General features: G+C 54.1%; 1 protein-coding gene and 1 pseudogene across 1 annotated transcript in view; both read left to right on the top strand.

Annotated features, from left to right (window-relative positions):
- Positions 1-2,174, top strand: part of LOC102498050 (uncharacterized) — a 12,058-nt gene extending 9,884 nt beyond the window's left edge. Inside the window, exons 3-5 of the mRNA XM_027771478.1 lie at positions 842-880; positions 1,278-1,332; positions 1,451-2,174. Of these exons, the coding sequence (XP_027627279.1) occupies positions 842-880; positions 1,278-1,332; positions 1,451-1,603 (247 nt within the window). The 3' untranslated portion in view covers positions 1,604-2,174. The remainder of the gene's footprint in view (positions 1-841; positions 881-1,277; positions 1,333-1,450) is intronic.
- A 5,601-nt stretch (positions 2,175-7,775) lies between these two features.
- LOC114007687 (uncharacterized) lies at positions 7,776-12,447 on the top strand (annotated as a pseudogene).
- The last annotated feature ends 3,774 nt before the right edge of the window (positions 12,448-16,221 follow it).

Below are 16,221 nucleotides of genomic sequence, written 5' to 3' on the forward strand. Positions count from 1 at the left end.
ACCACACCTAAGCCATTAAACGCGGGGGGCCTCTTCTCACCGGCTCTCACACGGGGCGCCCTTCCATTTCCCTGAGCGAGCTCAGGAGCAGAGACCACAGCAGCTGCTCTATTTGGGGGGCTACTCTGGGGCTCAGCGAGGGCCCGAGAACACAGCGCAGCCGCCCGTCCCACCCCAAGAGCCCCAGCACTCGCCAGGACTCCTGTCACCGTGTTCCTGCGGTGGCTCCCAGCCCAGCGCTGATAATGTCAATGGAGAAGTGGACCGAGCAGAAGGACCCCGTCTTCAGGGGACCTGGGATTGGGGAGCCCAGAGGCTGGGCTGGAGAGACACCTGGGGCCGGGTTGTTGGCCCATCTGGGCGACCACAGGAAGAGGCGGGGGACGCCCAGAGACTGAGGGGACCCTAGGGGAATCACAGCAAGCCACCAGGCCTGGGTGGGCAGCAGTGGTCCTGGTCCCACCAGGTCCAGGAGTCCCAGGATCTCCCCTCAGTCCTGCTTTCTTCCAGGCGGCTGGCTCCTCCCAGCCTACTCCCCCTCTGCCCACTGTCACAGCAGCGAGGGTAGCCACCAGCCTGTCCTATGCGCTGTTCTTTCTGTCTGGAGGAACTAGAGTGCTGGGTCTACTCACTGGCCTGCCCAGGAGGAGGCAGGGGCTTGGAGACCGGCATCCTCCCTCCCCCCTCCCCGCCCTCTCCCAGCCTCCCTTGCAGCCAGTGCTGGCCCCAGGCCTGGAACCTTCTCTGCTCCAGAGCCTGCCCTATTCATTTCCATGGGGGGAGGGGGGCAGTGGAGGCGCCCCTCTTGTCCTACCCCTGATGTTTCTGCATTTTGTTTCAGACCAGCCAGAAGATGCACAGCTCACAGTGGCCTCTGCAGGTGACTGCCTGGGTCCTCGTGTCCTGGCAACATGGCCACCCCATCCCTTCAGACCGCCAGGGCAACGAGAGTGGCGAGGCCTGGGGTCCTGACTCCAGGGAAGCCTGGCCTCTGCCCCTAAGGTGGCCATGGTGTGGCCTCATGTGGACAGTTAGCAGCTCTGCCACCTGCCCTGGAGCAAGCCTCGCCCTCCGCCTCTCTGGATGGACAGTCTAGAGGGGACAGCGGATGGCGTGCTCCCACTCTCCCACCCGAGACGGTCCCAGAGTCACCTCTGTGTGCTCCTCACGGTTTACCAGCACTGATAGGGCCTCAGGGAGCAGAGCCACACCAGGAGGCAGAAAGGCCCCTGCCCCATGGCCTCCAGCAGACAGAGCACGCTGTCCTTTGTTCTCAGGTGTGGCCTCAGCATTCGTGTAAGGTTCGCATCCTTCCGGGACCCAAGGACACAGGTACACTGGCATGTCAGGGTTGACCCCTGCCAGGTGTCCTCCTATTTAAAATCTGTACATGGGATTGTCTTGCAGGGAGAGCTGGGGAAACCCACACAGGATTCCACCCCTTTTCTAGCACTGCCTTTGCAAAATGGAGAGTGAGCCAACTGTGGTATGGCATCTACCGGGTACTCCAGAAAGGCAGAATGCACAGAAGATGGTGCTCCACTCCTTCCTCTGGGTGATGGAAGCTGAGTGCAAGGCCCGGAACCATGCATCCATCCTGTGACTATGAGAGGCCGCTCTGAAGATGGCAGAGCAAAAAGCAGGAAAGCCTGGTTCTGGGAGAGCAGTGACCTGGGACTCCTCACCAGTGTAGACACATGTGAGTCAACAAGAAGCCAGATCTGGAGGCTGGACCACCCCCAGAGGCCTCCAGTTAGTGCCCTGCTCCCACCTTACTCAACGCTAAAGCCAGAGGACCCATTAGAACCTGAGTAAGGTCCTGGCCCTCCTCTGCCCAGAACCTCCTATGGCTCCCCTCCAGTCACAAGGAAAGGTGACTCCTGGGGGCCTTGGGCCCTGTTAGCCTGCCCCAGACCCCAGTGCCCTGCTGCATCCCTACCCACTCTTCCCCAGGTGCCTGGTGGCTCTATCTGCCTGTTGCCTTCTCATCCCTGCATCCCTGCACTGTCCTCTCCTGGAGCGTCACTCGGTCTGACAGTCTTTTTGCTTCCTTGTTAGCCTGCTCTAATAAGAACGCAAGTTCTACAAGGGCAGGGTCTTCGTGTGTGCGTGTGTCTGCGTGTGTGTGCACACGCTTGTAGACAGGAATAAAGATGGAGGTGGAAACAGATGTGTGTATCCAGCACAGGACTCATTCATGTGTGTGTGTGTGTGTACATATATATATATATATATATATATGTACACACACACATATATATTATATATAAAGAACTCTTACACATCAAGAGTCAGAAGACCCAATTTTTAGGTACTTGTAGAGTACTTGAAGAGGTACTTCACACTACCCCCTCCCAAAACAAGGCTATCTAAACAGTGGCACGCAAAATAAAAGGCACCCCACTTCACTGCACTCAGGAGAGAAGTCGTTAAAACCACAATGTGATACCCTATACATGACCCAGAATGGCCAAGAGTAAAAAGCAGAGAATACCAAGTGCTGATGAGGAGGTGACACAACCAACACTCTCAGCAGCTGGCGGTGGCAGCATCACCTGGCACAGCCACATGGGGAAACGGCCGGGTCACGGCTGCAATGCTGAGCCTACACAGGCCCAGAAGGCCTGCCAGGCCCACCCTGGGCAAAGACGTGGGAGATAGGCCGACTGACGCCACTAGAAGACACGTCCAGACCGTACGTAGCAGCACTGGGTGCGACCGCTCCAAGCTGGCAACATCCAGGCGTCCACAGAGGAATGGCTTTCTGCCACACCAGGGTGTGCTCACACGTCCGTGAGAGGAGACAGAGACAGCCTCAGGTGAGGGCGAAGTCTCACCAGCACATGCAACAGAGCAGGCCGGGACCAAGAACGTGTGAGGCTGGACCCCGTGCATGTGAGCTCAGAGATGGCCAGGCCTCTCCACCACAGAGGTCAGGGGCAGGGGCTGCATGGGGTCAGGGGCACTGTCACCCCGTGCAAAACCATCAGGCTGTGCCCTTTCCCATAGGTATGTCCCGCACTAACACAATTCACTTTGAGAAAATGGAAGGATGAAAAAAGAATATCCTGGGCGGGAAAGCAGACACCACCTGAGCACAGGCCCTTCCAATCTACTAACTGGCCACGCCTCAACAAAGTGGCCTCTCTTTCCTCATCCCACCAAGAACATGGTTAGGCCACAATCCTTCCTCGAGTCTCCACCCCATCAAGACACTGGGCATGCACACAGGCCACCCCTGCCCCGCCCAGGGTATTTTATAAGCTAGGCCCAGGCCTTGAACCCTGGTGGGCTATATGGGATCTGACTTCCCTTGTGTTATGGAACCAGCCTCCTCTCATTTTTGAAATATGGAGGGTGGCCAAAGCAGGCGATGGACCTTGTGGACGAGGAAGCAGGAATCCAAGTGCCCAGTGGGGACTGACAAGGATCACATCTGTGGAGACTACGCCACACAGCGCTTGGGTTCCAGGGCAAGGGAGGTTCTGCGTCCTCTCTCTGCTCTGCTGGCCAAGGGCTTCAGGTCCAAACCCTGCCCTGATGGTGCGTGCGCCTCCACCCACAGGGAAGCTGGAGGAAAGAAGAGCAGAATTGAGCCAGCCCTCAGTGAGCTCTGGAGACCTCTCAGACAGCACCTTGTGCCACGGGGTCTGCGGCCTCGTGTGTCCATGGCTCCCGCATCTGCTCTGACAAGTCTCACGCATGCACAGTGGCAGTCTGCAGAGGCCCTCTCTGGTCTCCACCAAGTCCTTGGTAAGAGCAGGGATATGGCATGGGCCAATCAGTGCCCCTCAGAGGTAGTCACCAGGTCCTGGTCACACTCACGCCGAGCTCCAGGGCAGGCGTGTCTGACACCTGCGGCAGAGGCAGGGAGGGCCGAGCCACCATCAAGTATACTGTCCCTGGGTATGACCTGACTTGAACAGCCTGGAGAACCAGGAAGCTCTGCCATTTCCCCAGTGCTGCCCATTAGCATCCCTTCATAGACACAAGCAAACTGCTAATGGGCCAGACACTGCCAGAACGAAATGTGGGGACAGGGGACAGCTGACTTCTGCTGTCCCCACCAGGTAGGAGTCCTCCAGGCCTCTCATGGTCTCGGCCTGCCCTTCATGGTAACGACTGGGGCATGCTGCACCTGCCCGGGTATACAACTAGTAGTGAGTATGTTTATTATCACAATCAAGTTATCACAATCAAGTTTTAAATTGTTTTCAACCGCCAGAGACCACACGCACTCACCAGAGAAAAAGAGACAAAGTGAGACGCACCCCCTGAGAGGACACGGTCGTGCCAGTCCCTTCTCCATTTCTCCCCCTTGTTGGCATTTGGGACGTACACATGCATACCCAGGGTGTTTCTCAGTCGCCAGGGCGGGCTCTTGAACTGCACAGTCGGCCCTGGGGATCCAGCTCCTTAGTCATTAGGCTGTGGGGATGGCTCAGAAACAACTTGTTTAGAACTTTACAAATTAACTAAAGGCTTGCAGAAATTCGAGGAGCATTTATTTACAAAACGCAACTGAGCCTCTGTAAGAACAATAAACTTGTGGCAATTGAACTTGCCCTAATCCCATCTCTGACTCTCTAGGCTCTAGTGCCTTGAAAAATAAGACCCCACATTGATATGAAAACCAGTAGCCTGGCAGTCACTGAAGGGAACAGAACAGAGTTGGGCTCTTTCAAAGCCTCTTTCCCAGAAAGCTGTCATTATTTGACCTGTCCAATGGTTCCCTTGGAGACCTCACTTACAAGCATGTCTGTATTTGACCTGACTCAGAACTCACCAAGTACAAAAAGACCTATGCCCCAGGACTGACTGGCAAAAACAATTGCAGGCATTTAACTTCGAAGATGCTCTGAGCAGTGGATAACAATGAAGCAAGCAACAGATTAACCAAAAAGCTTAACAGAAAAGGTCAGCAATGGGATGTCCACATAGGCTTTGAAAAGCTGGCCTGCATTCCCAGGAGTCTGGATGGTCACTGCATGCTCAGGACTGTGGGCTTGTCAGGAAAGTCCTTAGGAGGCACTGAGCACTCACTACCGACTGATTGTTGGGATCTGTGCAAACAGGAAGTGAAGGCTAAAGCAGAGCCATCTGCCTCACTGAGAGCTGAAAGTGGGGTCAGCACACTGGGCTTCTCGGCAGAGGCGGAGAGGCCGACTGACTCCGGGCATTCGGGAAAATTTCCATCCACTCTGAAATGACTCCTAAGTTAACTAAGCAGAGATTTCGGTATCACACATGACAAGAGAGTACAGGCTTTACAGAATTAATACTGAAATTTCACCAAACAATCCTAACAAGGAACAAGAACAGCCCTGGAGAAGGGTGAGTCTCTAGTTTCTAATGCTGACTTACTAGGCAAATACTTTAGATCAGCTATTTTATATATGTTCAAAGAACTAAAGAAAACCATGTCTAAAGGATGAAAGCAAGGGCCAGCCCACGGCATGGTGGTTAAGGCAGCTAGATCCCACATGACCAACTGTGCAGTTTGAATCCTGGACCCAGCAGCTTGAGAAACATGCTGAACGTGTATGTGTGCATGCCCACAATCCCAAAAGGGGGTAGAAATGGAGAAGGATTGCAGTGTGACCATCCCCCATGGGGAGTGCTTTCTCACTTTCCCATTTTCTCTCTGTCTCCCTCTGATGAGCAAACATATACCCTCTTGGGGGGCGGGGAGGATCCTAAAAGACAATGTGGAAACAATGATATGCCAAATAGAGAATATCAGTAAAGAAATACAAACTATTAAAAAAGAACTAGGTGGGGGCCAGCAGGTGGCGTGGTGGTTAAGGGTGCTGGACTCCCACATGGTCAACCACAGTTCGAGCCCTGGACCTGGTGGCTTGCTTTCTCACTTTCTCTCTGTTACTCTCTGGTCAAATAAAAATAAATAAATAAATAAAGTTAAAAGAATAATTCTTAAAAAAAAAAAAAAAAAAAACTCTGGTCTTGAAAACTAAGCAATTGAAATGAAACATTCATTAGAAGTATTCAACAACAGATTTGAACAGACAAAAGATAAAATTGGTGAACCTGAAAAGAGGTCACTTGAGATTATACAGTCTGGGGACAGGTAGTTGACATAATGGCTATGTCGCTGGACTCCCATGTAGTCAACTGGGGTTCGAGGCCCGGACCCGGTGGCTTAAACTCAAGCTGGGTGTATGAGTTTGCATGCTCAAGATCCTGAGAGGAGAATGGAGAAGAAGGTATTGCAGCGTGGCCATCCCTCCTTGGGGGTGATTTCTCACTTTCTGTCTCTCTGTCTCTCTCTGTCTTTCTGGTGAGTGCATGTGCCCTATAGCAAAAACCTCTCCCCCCCAAAAAAAGAGAGAGAAATTATACAGTCTGAAGAACAGAAAGAAGAATGAAAAAGATAAATGAAACAGAGCCTCAGACAACATAATTGATACCAACATGCATAATAGCAGCATCAGGGATAAAAAAGAGAGAAGAAGTGGACCAGCAGTTAGCATAATGGCTATGTCACTGGACTCCCACATAGTTGACTGCGGTTCAAGTCCCAGACCCAGTGGCTTAAACTCATGTCGGGCACGTATGCATGCATGCCCAAGATCCTGAGAGGAGAATGGAGGAGAAGGGATTGCAGCGTGGCCATCCCCCCTGGGGGGTGATTTCTCACTTTCTGTCTCTCTGTCTCTCTCTGTCTGTCTGGTGAGCACACACGCCCTATAGCAAAAACCTCTAAAAAAAAAAAAAGAAAGAAATTATTGTGGATAGAAGGATGATATATTTAAAGTACAAAAGGAAGAAAAAATTATCAACCAAGAATTCCTTGTGCAGCAAAACTGGTCTTCAAAAATGGAGAGGGCAGGATAATGGCACAGCATAATACAATGCTCTGTGAGGCTAACCCACATGGGAAGATTTCAGGTTTGTGTCCAGAAATCTTCCTGAACACACTGGGCACACACATTCCCATGATTCAAAACTGGTTGAAGCTGGAGGAGGAGCGTAGTGGCATGAAGACTCTGTTAGAGGTGCTGTCTCCTCCCGCCCTCTTTAACTCATGAAGAAAAGGAATAAATAAACTTAAAAATATCTAATGAAGATATTATCCACATAATAAAAATAGAGAACTCATCATTAGGAGACTTACCCCTATGAACTACTAAACAGATCCTTGAAGCTAAAATGAAAGGACACTAAACAGCAACTTGAATCCACACGAAAAAATTAAAAGCCCCAGAAAGGTAACTATATAGGAAAAATCTGAAAGATAATATAAATGTATTTTATGCTTATAAGTTTCTTTTTATCCTATCTGAATTAAAAGATAATTGCATGAAATAATAATAAATATGTATTGATGAACATACAGGTATAAAAATGTAAATTCTATGTCAACAACAGCACAAAAGAGAAGGAAGGCAACAGAGTCCCAGAGAGGCGAAGGTTCTGTATACTATTGAAATTAAGATTGCATCAATCTTCATTATATTGTTATAAGTTAAGATGATAATTATAAACCACCAGGCCACAACTGAGGAAATAATTTTAAAATGTATAGTAAAAGAAAAAATGAGGGAGAAAACTAATACACTAGAAAATATTTAATACCAAAGAAGTAAAAATAGAGCAACAAAAATAACACATGGAATGCAAATAGCAAATCCAACCTTATCAGTATTTACACTAAATGTAAATGAATTAACATTCCAGTTAAAAGGCAAATATTGATAGAATTTTTAAAAATTAAAACATACCCTTTCCCCTGGCTGCAGAGCAAAGGCTACATGATGTCTGAAGTTACTGTAAAAGATATGACCCAGCAGGAGTTCATCAGAGCTCTGACAGCCTTCTTCAAAAAGCCTGGAAAACTAAAAGTCTCAGAATGAGTGGACACTGTCGAGCTGGCCACACATAAAAAACTTGCATCCTACAATGAGAACTGGTTCTATACATGAGCTACTTCCACAGTGTTGTACCTGTACATCCAGGACAGGGCTGGAATTGGCTCCATGACCAAGATCTATGGGGGACAGCAGAGAAATGTTGTCATGCTCAGCCACTTCAGCCAAGGCTCCAAGAGTGTAGTCCACCAGATCCTCCAAGCCCTGGAGGGTCTAAAAATGGTGGAAAAGAACCAAGATGGGAGCTGCAAACTGACCTCAGGGACAGAGAGATCAGGGACAGAATTACCAGACAGGTGGCAATTGCCGACAAGAAGTATTCGGATGGATGATGTTTGGGTTAATAAACTGCCTCATTAAAAAAAAAAAAAAATCAACTATATGCTTTGCACAAGAGACTCACTCTAGACAGGACATGGATAGCTTAAAAATGAAAATATGGAAAAAGATATCCCATGCAAATAATAACCATGAAAGAGCTGGAATGGCTATACTAATATAGACAATACAGACCTTAAGAAATTATTTCTAAAGATTAAGGACATGTATGTATAATGATAAAAATGGCTAACCTCAAGAAGATAATAAAACAATTATAAACATATGTGTAACTAACAACAGAGCTCCCAAAATTAAAGAAGGAAAAACTGACAGAAATGGGGACCAGCAGTTAGCATAATGGCTATGTCGCTGGACTCCCACGTAGTCGACCGTGGTTCGAGTCTCCCGGACACGGTGGCTTAAACTCACACCGGTTGTCTGTTCGTGCATGCCCAAGATCCCGAGAGGAGAATGGAGGAGAAGGGATTGCGGCATGGCCATCCCCCCTGGGGGTGATTTCTCGCTTTCTATCTCTCTGTCTCTCTCTATCTGTCTGGTAAGCGCACGTGCCCTATAGCAAAAACCTCTCAAAAAAAAAAAACTGACAGAAATGAAGAGAGTCAGATAAAAATAGAAACATTAGTATCCTACTTTATTTCTTTTTTTTTCTTTTTTTTTTTTTTTTAGTTTTTTTGCCATAGGGCACATGTGCTTACCAGAGAGAGAGAGAGAGAAGGAAAGTGAGAAATCACCTCCTGGGGGCATGCCACAATCCCTTCTCCTTCATTCTCCTCTTGGGATTTTGGGCATGCATGCACTGGTGCCCAGTGTGATTTTAAAGCTATCAGGTTTGGGACTTAAACCGTGGTCAGTCATGTGGGAATCCAGCACCTTAATCACCATGCCACCTTCTGTCCCCAATATCCCATTTTCGTAGATCACTAAGGAAATATAGGACTTGAACAACACCATATACTAACAAGGCCTAACAGACATCTATAGAACTTTCCACTTAACAGCAACAGAACATATATTCTCAAGTGAACACAGAACATTTTTCAGGATAGACCATATATTAGGCCATAAAACAAGTCTCGATAAGCTTAAAAGGACTGAAATCATACATAAAGTGTTCTTTGACCTGATGAAATAATGGAAGTTAATACCAAAAAGAAATTCAGAAAATCCACAAGTATGTGGAAGTTATATAACCCATTCATAAAGAGCCAATGAAAAGAAGACATCACGAGGGAAACTTTTACATACTTTGAGATAAATGGAAATTAAGATGTAACACACCAAAAGGTATGGAATGTGCCTAAAGCAATGCTTGGACAGAAACTTATGAATATTTATATTAAAATAAAGAGGCCCAGCCTCTCTGGTGCAGTTGTAGCATACCGGCCCGTGTGCTGTATGCTACACGCGTGCGTTATGAATTCAAAGGGCAAGCTTTAGTGCAAGCCTTTCACCTCTCCTGGCCTGAGTTTCCTCTTCGGCGTGAGATGTGTGCACAAGACTGTGGTGCAGCTGCCAGCCTGGCACCTCCTCCCAGCACCATTAACCCAAGGACTGATCATGGTCTCTGGGAAGGGGAAGAGAGGGCGAGCCTTCAGAGGACAAACTGGCCCTGCTGAAGCGAGAGACACGTGTGTGCTGACAGGCTCCTGGAGAACTCCAGCAGCTGCACGGTATCTGGAAGGAAAGGGGAGGTAGGGACGCTGGCCCCAGAGCAGCACAGCCACGTGGAGAGGCGGCTGGGCTGGGACCTTCCCGGCAGTACGACGACGCAGGTGTTCTGAGAGTAACCTTGAGGCCGTGGGCACAGAAGGCAGAGGACAACCCTTGGATGAATGCCCAACCGTGAGGGGAGGGCTGTGGGAAGCAGCCTGCTCTGCACATCGGGGCCTGGCTGCAAGCACGTGCGACCCCAGTCCTGAGATCGAGGTTTCCTTTCCAACTCCAGTAACTGTGTGCAGCGCCTAAGCCGAGCTGCTCCCCAGAGCCCTGCTGAGAAGTACCTCTGGGCTCCTCAGCAGTCCTTGCTGTCCTCATGGGCTCAGGGGGCTGCCTGCTTGCACCTCCCAACACCACCCCAGGCATAGGGGCCCCCTTGCCATTCTGTGATTCAGGGCTTTACCGGGAGGTCCCCAGGAGGCACAAATGCTGGAGCAGGAACAGCACGGCTTCCAGAACACACCCACACACGCATAAAGACGCGAGAAAAAGCCACGTAGGCTGATTCGCTGTTTCTCATTTGCAGCTGAGCACGAGGCGTGGGTGTGTGTGACAGATGCAAGCAGCTGTGGAAATTGAGATGTCAACCCAGAGCCCGAGCCATGTCCTTTCACCTGAGCCTGAGTGTGATTGGTGAGGCAGCACAGTCCTGTGGGTGTGTGAATCCTGAACCGACCGCGAAACGCTCAGTGCCAAGCCCTGAGGGCCTCGTACCATCGGGACTGGCAGAAACCAGGGTGGCACCTCCACATTCGCTGGCAGGCTCGACAGGATGCCCATGCCTCGGCCTCCCACCCATGGCTTCTCCCCCAGGACAATGAGGGTGACAAGGTGCCATTGCTGCTCCCACCTCTCCTAGTCCACGTCCCAGACAGAGGAGACGTGCACTCAACCCCGGCAAGGGCCCACTGCAGGGCGGAGATCACTCCCACATATTCCACCCCTGGGCGCCGAGCTGGCTGCAGGAGGGGCTCCATGAAGTTCACCGAAGACCCCTCCATGACACCCTGACACCCACCCCTCCACCCTCCACACCACCTCATCCCAGTGGGTCCTTCAAGACAGGTGCCCACAACCTGCACGAGTGCTGTGTGGGCTCGTGGTCCGTCTGTCTGCCTGCCTGCCTGCAAAGCCCTGCTGGACAGGCGTGTCGTGCTCATCCTTCAGAAGGAATCAGGCTCTCCAGAGTAGGGATGGCCTCCAGCGGTGCCCACACCCTGATCCCTTGAAGCCGTGGTGTTCTCCCTATGGCAAAGGGGCTCTGTGCTGTGGCCATGGTGACCAGAGGAGGTGGAGGGGTAATCCCGGATACCTGGGTGGGCCCACTTTAATCTCATGAGTCCTTGAACTTGGGAAACCCTCCTGGCTGTAGGCAGAGATGTGACCAAGGGCTCAGCCAGGGTCAGAGAGACGGCAGCATGAGGGGATCCAACCCATGCCGGAGAAACAGGGAGCCTGATGAGGCCCACAGCGGCCTCAGCCCACTCTGGCAGGGACCAGGGACCTTAGGGAATGTACTGGTAGATACTTCCGTGGCCAAGGTTCTGCCCTGGAGCCTCAGAGAGGCGCACCTGGCAGCGCCTTCACTTCAGCCCACGAAGAACAAACTGCCCCGGCCCCACAGCACCAGTGACGACTGCGAGATGTAGAAGCTGCAGAATTGTGGCGATTTGTTACAGCAGACATGAGAGACAGGTGACACCCTGCCCGGTTCCAAGTATCAGGCAGCCGTCTCTGCTCTGAGCACCGAGCAGCTGCAAGGGCACAGAGGAAAGGGCTTGGGACTCTCCACGCCCCACGGCACAAGCCCACCACAGCTGCCACCCAGGAGCTGAGCCGGGGGCTGGACATGCAGACCTCTTCCTTCCGATCTCCCCACCCTCCCACCCCGTGAGGCCCTGTGAGAAGTGAGCAGACTTGTCCAGGGTCCCACCTGTGCCCCTGTGCCCCAGGACACAGCCCTGAGAAAGCCCCGCCTGAGTAAGTGCACTGGACATGAATATAGAATAAAGTAGGAGGCCCAGGAGCCAGGAGGTTGCAGAGGGGGCAGAGCCATGGGGACACTGAGCTTGCCCTCCGGGTCCTCTCAGGCACTCCTGCACCAACAGTGGCATGGAGACCACTGTGGGGCCATGGGGGGCCTAAGGCTGCCTGGCTCCTGACCAGTGCTCATGACCCCCAGGTGCTACCCCTCGGGATCTGTGGTCCCTGCTGAGGCCCTGCTTCCTGGGGCTGCTCCGCCCACACCAGCCTTGTCCTGGGGCCTCCCCAGGCACCCTATCCTGCGAGCTCTGTCAGCCCAGCCCAGGCATCCTCGGTGGAGGCTGCGGCTGCATTCTTCCTGCTGGTCCTTCCTGCCCCGTTCTTCAGCTCTATCTCGGGCTCACAGCAGCCTCGCCCCCTCTCGTCCTCCCAAAGCCTCATCAGCGGTTCCATCTCCTTGGTGGGCCGGGAGCTGACACCTTCACACCCCAATCAGCTGCTGCGCCACCGCCACTGACACCGGCCTCTTGGCCCCATTGTAGGCAGGGCTGAGGTGAGCTGGAAGCAGGGCAGCTCGGTGGTGCCTGCACGAGGGTGTTTACCGGCTGAGGTGTCTCCTGCAACAAGCAAATCCGGAAACCTCTGCTGCAACTCAAAGAGGCAGAGCAGGGTCACTGCATGGTAAGCTCCCAGCAGGGGTTCTGCCAGGGGTCCCCACCAGGGTCCCCAACATCCATGGCTAAAAGAAGGGACCCAAGGAGGCAGACTTTCCTGGTACACTAGCAATGACACGAGTGGTGTTTAGCCACAGCCCTCAAGACCAGGCCACGCAGGAGCCCCAGGAAGCTGGTGGCACTGCCCACAGCACTGGGGGAAGGAGCCACTGCACTCCAGGACCGTATTCAGGGCCAGCGAGACCCCTCCACCAGGGACTCTGGGCACAGCACATTCGGGAAGTCGGGGACTTTCCTAGGGCAGAGGCTCCTGTCTCCCTGGCGTGTGGAGTGGAACCAGAAGCATTGGGTTTCAGCTCCCTCCCAGGAAGCCCCCTGGGCCACTGCCTGGTCACTGCCCGGCAGTCGAGCCACACCCTGCCCAGCCCCTCTGGCTGCCGTCAGGCTTGGCTGAGATGGGCCTGCCCGGAAGGAAGTGTGCTGTGGTCTGAGAAGCCTTCCGAAGGTCACTGCCCTGCCCAGGCCCCCAGAAGCTGACGCCCTCCCATCCCCACATGGCTCTAGCTGGCTCCCTCAGCATCACTCCTTCCTGCCCCACCCACCACCGCCACCCTTGCCTAGTCTGCCACCTGGGCCCTGCTACCCTCCAGGACGCGCTGGGCAGTAAAGCAGGCTGCAGTGGGGAGCTGACCCCGTCTCAGGGCTGCACCTTGGCCCAAAGGCTGGGGACATTAACCCTCTTCATCTCTGCTAGCTCCTAGGAGCAGAGGCCACTCCCACAGAACCCCCAGATCACTGGGTCCCCAGGTGCGGTGCATGCACACTGAAATGTCAGAGCTTGTCACCCATGCCTTGCAGTAACCCCTATGAGGAATGTTAGTGGCACATTCGATGGAAGCACACACTGGGGGCCAGAGATATCAGGAGGTCTGTCCAAGGACACAGGACCTGGGGCTAAAGCAAACCCCAGACTTCCATACCAGGCACCCTGGAACCTGGTGTTAGGGGTGGAAGGAGGCCCAGCCTCCAGCTCAGGACCAGGTGGTGGGCATGTGGCCATTCCTGAGCTTGGCACCCCGGGCTCCTCTGGGAAGACGCTAAGGCTGTCTCCTGGCTCAGTCCACGCAGCCGACATCTCACTCCCAAGCGGTATGGGCTCCTCTCTGACACCCTCCTTCCTCCTTAGGTTGCCAAGCAACACTAAAAGCTGCTTGCGCATGATAATTAGGGAAGCCCTTCCTGCCTTCCCCTGTCCCCCAACCTCTGTCACTGGGTATGTCAGAGGTCTTCCTCTGTTGGATGGGGGTTGCTGTACAGGTGGAGCCCCCCCCACCCCCACAAGGGGAGCAGACCAAGCTCCTGTATCCCTGGACCTGGGACCTGGTAGACAGAGCTGGGGAAGGGAGTGTGGGTCTGGGGCTCGGAGCCCTGGGTGCCCTGTGCCAGGTGGGAGGGCTGGGGGGTAGACTAGAGTACCCGGCCGCCAGCGAGTTTTATGGAGAAAGTCTGAGACCGAAGTGGGGTGAGGGAGTGGGAGCAGTCACTTATACAAGGCAGGAGGTGGCAAAGCTAGATGCTGTCACAGTCCCCGTGGCCACGTGCTTCTTCAGCTCCCCCTGGGGGATCACGTGGGCAGACAGCCCTGGCCTTGGCCAGGAGAGAGCCGGAGACAGGGACAGTACATCTGCCTGAGGAGCCACAGGAGGCCAGGTCTGGGCAGAGGAAGCAGGTTCTGGGAGGCAGGGCAGATCCTGGGGCAGCACCCGTGGCATCAGCGCCTGGGCCTCACAAGGGTGGGCAGGGAGGATGGCTGACTGCCGACACTCGTGGGGGACCAGGGGAGTCTGCCAGCAGCCTGCATGGGGGTGGGGGGACAACCTGAGGCCGTCATGGTGACAGGAAGAAGGAGGGCGTGTCTGGCCACCTCACCCTACTCAGCAGCAGCCTGAGAAGTCGCCTAGGCCACCGTGAGCAAACTCAGAAGTCAGACCTGCCACCACAGAGGCCAGTGGCCCTGGGTCTTCTGAGCCACGGCGAGGTGCCCAGAGAGCCCAGGCCTTTCCCCAGGGCACACAGATGCCCTCTTGTCCACCGGGCGAGGTCAAGACTTACAGTGACACGAGAACAGGACGGAGCTCACAGGCCTCGCTTCAGGCCCAGACACCCAAGTGGATGACCACGCCTTTTCCTGGACCCTTCCTCTCATCCTGCCAGGCCGACCCTGTTCCTCCCCCAGTCCAGGCCACCCCGGGACATCTGGGGCCCAGGACCTGGAGCAGGAGCCAGCACAGAGCTCTGCCTCCCTCAGTAACCTCCTCACGGAAACTCCAAACGGGGCGCTGAGGATCTATGGCCCCCAGGGCCCCCAGGCTGGGGCTCCTTGCAGTACTCCGCCTGCTCTGCAGCTAACACCAGCCAGAGCCAGCCTGTACCTCCTGCTGTGGCCCCTCCTCGCAGTCTCCTCATTTGTAAAACAAGACAGGCCCAGCCCTGCCTCCCAGGCTCCAGAAACAGATGAGGTAACACGTGTGAGATGCACAGAGCCCTGCATGATACAAGCCACCTGAGGGTTTGTGCTGGATTCCAAGGACCCAACACAGTGACCTCCAAGCACTCCTGCTCCCAGCCCCACCCTCTCCAAGCTGCCTCCCCCAACCCCCCACAAAAAAAAAACCACCCCCACCCCCACCACACCCCTGGGTGCTATCTGGTCTGTCCCTGCTGAGCCACACACCCACAACACCCATCCACACCTCCAGGGGGAAGACAGGCTGCCAGCTGGCCTCTGGGGTCCCTGGGGCCACATGCAGGGCTGAGGTGCTAAGGGAACAGAGAGGCTGCAGGAGAGGACCTGGCCTTCCTTGCTTCCTTCTTCCTCTGGCTCCAGGAAAAGGCCCCAAAGGTTGCTGCTGGTCAAGACTTTGGCTTCCTCAGCTCTGCGCATGCTGTTCCCCACAGGAAGGGGGTGGGCCTGGCAGGCAGCTCAGCAGAGAGAGGTGTGGTCAGGAAGGGGTGCAGTCCAGGGTGGAGTAGGGTGGGTGCACTTGCAGGGTGAGGAGCAGCCCCGAGGCAGTCTGTGCAGGGACCGAGGTTGGGGTGGCCCCAGGGTGGGGCCCAGCCAGGGTCAGGGCTCGCTAAGGCCCAGAGTGGGGCCTTGATGGGTGCAGAACTGCCCAGGGTCAGGCCCTGGAGCCGGAGCTGGGGAGCGAACTAGAGGGCAAGGTGTGCCACAGAGCAGGGGCAGGCTTGCTGGGTGGGGCCGAGGGTGGGCGGGAGTCGGGGTGGGATACAGCCATGGTGGAAAGGAAGCCACTCGACGGCGTGCTAGAGACGGCAGAGATGGCAGGTCAGACGGGGGGACAGACACCACCCGTGGCAGGCTGGGCTCCCAGAGTGAGGAGTGAGGCTCAGCTGCGCCCCCACCACATGGGGCTTCTCTGGGGCTATGCAGGCAGGGCTGCTGTCCCGCTCTCCCTATCTACCCAGGGCCTGGGAGATGAGGAGCTGGAGGCTCTGCCTGGTGGGCAGGAGCTGGAGCAAGACCTTCCTCTGGACTCTGGGTAGGGGGCAGCCGGGCCTGGGGCAGGACTAGCCACTGGCCTCGAGCGGACAGAGGC

Source organism: Tupaia chinensis, unplaced genomic scaffold (assembly GCF_000334495.1).
Source record: "Tupaia chinensis unplaced genomic scaffold, TupChi_1.0 Scaffold000217_1, whole genome shotgun sequence".
Lineage (NCBI taxonomy): Eukaryota > Metazoa > Chordata > Mammalia > Scandentia > Tupaiidae > Tupaia > Tupaia belangeri.